Source organism: Octopus bimaculoides, unplaced genomic scaffold (genome assembly GCF_001194135.2).
Source record: "Octopus bimaculoides isolate UCB-OBI-ISO-001 unplaced genomic scaffold, ASM119413v2 Scaffold_126865, whole genome shotgun sequence".
Classification (NCBI taxonomy): Eukaryota; Metazoa; Mollusca; class Cephalopoda; order Octopoda; family Octopodidae; genus Octopus; species Octopus bimaculoides.
Window position 1 is genome coordinate 10,335 of NW_026371662.1, and position 4,609 is coordinate 14,943.

At 33.7% G+C, this 4,609-nt stretch overlaps 1 protein-coding gene across 1 annotated transcript; it reads left to right on the forward strand.

Annotated features, from left to right (window-relative positions):
• The first annotated feature begins 642 nt into the window (after nt 1–642).
• On the forward strand, nt 643–1,773 carry LOC106880558 (carbohydrate sulfotransferase 4). The gene has a single exon (XM_014930550.2). The coding sequence runs from the start codon at nt 811–813 to the stop codon at nt 1,438–1,440; it is 630 nt and encodes a 209-aa protein (XP_014786036.1). The 5' UTR covers nt 643–810; the 3' UTR covers nt 1,441–1,773.
• Nucleotides 1,774–4,609: the final 2,836 nt, after the last annotated feature.

A 4,609-nucleotide genomic window follows, 5' to 3' on the forward strand; every position in this document is an offset into this window, starting at 1 on the left:
GGGCCACTGTATATATATATTTATATTTATATATATAAATATATATATATATATATATATATATGTTTGTGTGTGTGTGTGTGTGTGTGTGTGTATCAAAGCAGGCGGTAATATTGTGGAAGTTGATAAGGCCATTTTCAGATTAAGCACAGCTAGGAGCTAGTTTGATGATTGCGTGGATATATCCAATTGCTGGCGAATCCTGCATATTAGTTTACACACCAACAGTGGAGCTATAACTTGTCTAGACGGCTCCCATATATTTGGTTCAAATTACATTTATGCTGTTACATGAATCAAAAGTCAGCAAAAACTGCTGCTTAACGTAGTACTTCTCTAACATAAAAAATGATATGGATAACATTATAATGTTCGTGCACTCATAGGTAGCTTCCCATATATTTCATCAGATAACCCAGATATAGGGTACTTTCATTTGAAGATGCGTGCTTTGACGTGATAAAATTCTGTGTTGCTGGGAAAAGCTACGATCTCTCTGGTTTGAATTTGAATGTTATTTTGCTTAACAGTTTCAAAGAATGTTGTTCTAGACTGTCTTTTTTTTTATATATAATTATATTATTTAAGTCTCTTTTATTTGTTTTGAAAAGTTTGTATTTTTCATTTATATTTTTCAGATATTTCGTAACTGAGAAATCGTTACAAAAGGGAAAAATACAAATTTTGAAAGCATGTCTTGGTTGTAACTTTCGTAACACTTTTGTGGAAACATTACTTGACAGAGCACAGTCAGGATGCGAAATTTGTGAAGATTTTTATCATTGTGTTAAAAACAATAAAAGTGTGCCGATGGTTAACAAATGCCTGCCACAATTACAAAATGTGTGTAATTCAGCTAATGTCAGAATTGCTAAAGTAATCCGCCTTGAAATGAATTTAGTACCCGAGTTATTACAGTCGGATTCGAACCTATATGTTGTACACCTTATGAGAGATCCACGTGCTATTTTGAGATCCCGTTCAGAAATTCGTGCATATAGCATTTCGGAATATAAAAATGTAGCAAAAAAACTCTGTTCACAAATATATCATAATGCTATAAAAAATCTTGAACTTAAGAAAATGCCACAGTTTAAAGAGAGAATAATGACACTTTTTTATGAAAATCTTAGCGAGAATCCTATTGCTGTTGCGAAGGATATGTACCATTTCCTTCACATTCCATTTACAGAAAATGTTCAAGAATGGATTCGCCAAAATATGCTAGGCAAAAATGTGGACAAACGTACATATTCGGTTAAAGCACGAAACGCTAAATTTCATTCTCTGGAATGGCGTTTAAAGATGTCGTATGATTTCGTCAAAAATGCGGATGAAACATGTTTAGATGTGTATAAACTGCTTGGGTATAAAGCGGCCAGAGATATTAACCATCTTCGGAATATTTCGGAGAGACTTTTTGATATAAATCGTTTCTAATGTTGATTTTTAAAGAGCAAGGCCATCACCAGACTTTAGTGCCTGGGGCTGCTTCAAAATAATCTGGGTGGGCACTAATTAGTAATAATGCTAAAGTGGAGTTTTGAAATTGTTATATGGACTGTTAGATATGTAATTCGTCTGACGTTCCGTGTGTCTATGTGGTTCGTCTGAGTTCATTGTTTCATTGTTGTTGTCTTGTGGGACTGTCGTAGTAAAATGTCATTGAGATATATATGGCGGACATGACTTTTGTTTATTCATAAAGAACATTGGGTGAGTGCGTTCTTTGTATGTAATTGAATAATAAATGTAATAATTAAATTTGTATAACTCGTTGTGTTATCTCTGCGAGTCACCCGAGGGAAATACAACAGAAATAAATGTATCACTGTAAGGTTTTTCGACAATTTCGTCAATGAGCGGAGTCCTAATCAAAGCACACCTGTCATAACTTTTAATTTTTTAACCTGTCATAACTTTTTAATTTTTTGGTATTTTCAGAAAAAAAATTGTGGATTAGTGTTCTATTCCGAGTAGTTTGTACGACTGCGCAATTTTTAAGAAAATTAATTAATTCCTTTTTTTAAAATCATAGTTTTACAATACGGACAGTCTTAATCGGCTATTTGTTTCTGTTTATAATTTCCAAATAATTTTCAGACAAAAAGATGTGTGATTTGGGAGATTTAGCTGGTGTTTCTAGCACACCCCACGACCATCTGGCACCTTCCTCATTTCTCTGTCACTGACATGTATTGATGTTTTTCAATATTTTTCTCTCCAAATACACATTTTTTGAACATGGAATGATGATGTGGAAGTGACACACAAGTTTTGTTTAGCCCAAAGATGGTCCATTGCTGGGATTTAAGTAAAAAGTAATTTTTTTTGTAATTTAAATCTTTAACACTCCCGCACCAAGTGAGTCCGTGTGTGTGTAAGAAGAAACATATTTGCTAACAAAAGTATGCTATTAAAATGAATTATCTTTTACATACGTTTTTAAAATCACAATGGATAAATCCCAACAGTCTCATGCTCTCCAATATCAATGTGATTGATACAGGTTAAGTCTAATTTGAGCATCCGTCAGGAGTGGGGTTGAAAACACTTTAATCGAAAAACATTTCTTTAATCGAAAAACAATTCTACGACATAGAATTTGTAGAACACAAATTGGCAAAAAGTTTCTGAAAATATTAAGATCTAAAAAGTTAAGCCCCTCTTCCCCTCCTCTAGTCGTGACTTTTTTACTTTTGACCTTTTACAAACATCTTTCAGAAGTGTTTTAAACATCAGAGATGTTGATTACACGAAAATGTTTGCCATCTTTGCCTCCTCAACTCTCCACTGTTTCAAAAGATGCATTAAGCTGTAATTTGTCAAGACGTATGGTTTAAGACTTTAAGGTTGCACTTTAGGGTTGTAATATAGGTTTAATGGTTAGGGTTTAGATTAAATGAGGAAGAGGTGTTTGTGTAGATGGGATCAGAAGCAGTATTGATAAAGTGTAAAATAATGAATAAATATATGTGTGTGTGTGTGTGTAAGTATGTGTGTGTGTGTTGACGTTTTTTGTTTTTGCTTTTTTCTTTTTAACCTTTCATTCAATATCACTTCTTCCTCTATTTTATTAGTTCCCTAGGGAAATTTTGATCAATCTCTTTAGTTCATCTGCTTTATTGTTTTAAAATTATTTTTCGTCCTGTTTTAAGAAAGCTTGTGCACAAAAGTACTCGGCTTTAGTGATGTTATGAAAATTGTTGTTCAATGTGTGAATTACATTTGTGCTCGATGACTAAATTATAGGCAATTTAAGGCTATCTTAGAAGAACTTGATTCGGATTATCCTAATGTTGTATACTTCTCTGCAGTGGGTTGACTCAGTAGAGCGGCTACTTTGAAAAGATTTTGGAATCTAAGAAAGGAGATTGAATCATTAGTGATAAATAAACAAGATGACTAGTTAAATGACATTGCTTTCCTAACTGACATCACACAGCATCTTTCAGACTTAAATGCTAAACTGAAAAGTAAAAGCCAGCTGGTGAACAAGATGTTTGAACACATTTGTTCTTTTGAAAAGAAACTACAACTCTTTCAGACTCAGCTGAGAAGAACAGCACTCACTCATTTTCCAAGTCTAGCTATCAGAAAACAGAAATGTCAGATTTTAAGAAAGCTTGTGCTCAAAAGTACTCGGCTTTACTGATGTTATGAAAATTGTTGTTCAATGTGTGAATTACATTTGTTAGCAAATATGTTTCCAAATATGCTGAAAGTGTTGGCAGTTTGTGCGCTGAATTTTCCTTTTTGCTGATTTCAGCAAAAATTTGCTGATTTCAGGAAATCTGAAACTGAGTTCAAGCTGTTTTCTCAGCCATTTGACATGGCACCTGAGGACAATCCTGATTGGTGTCAAATGGAGCTCATACATTTGCAGTCTGATATGGACTTGAGAAGAGCATATGATAGCAATGACTTAGTAATTTTCTACAAAAATTATGTATATGGAAAACATTCAAATTTGGAGCAACATGCTAGGAAAATGACATCCCTTTTTGGCGGCACATATTATTGTGAGCAGTTCTCAAGAATGAAATTTACAAGAAGCGGATACCAAAGTCAGCTCACATGTGACCCATCAGCCTCGAGTTGCCACCACATCAGTCAAAGCGGACGCTGATAAATTGTGCAAAAGCACAAAATACCAAGTCTCACATTAATAAAATTCTAATGTACTTCTATACACTAGAAGTAGATGTAAACTTAATTTTATTTGTCATTATTGTTTAAAAATGTATTCACAATGTATTCATGACTCAATGCGCTAGTTGCTATTAGATTACATATTTTTGACGGTGACTGGCCCGAATTGTTGTTCCAATGTTCGAAAGTGGCCCGCCAATGAAAAATGTTGCACACCTCTGATATAGAATATCAATAATAAAATATTAGACGCAAAAAGGAAAAAAGAAAAGATGCAATACAGTGAAAAAGTTTTTAAATCTCGTATCTTCCATCTTCCGTCTCTCATTTGCCATATACATAATGAACACTGTAAACGTGGCGGTGCTTTACCAGTAAGCTACCAGGTATAGGCCATTCGTTTTATTTTATACATACATAATACATACATACATACATACATACATACATACATGCA

Excerpts from the sequence above, each read along its gene's own strand:
- LOC106880558 (XM_014930550.2), top strand. The coding sequence starts at position 811 with ATGGTTAACAAATGCCTGCCACAATTACAAAATGTGTGTAATTCAGCT.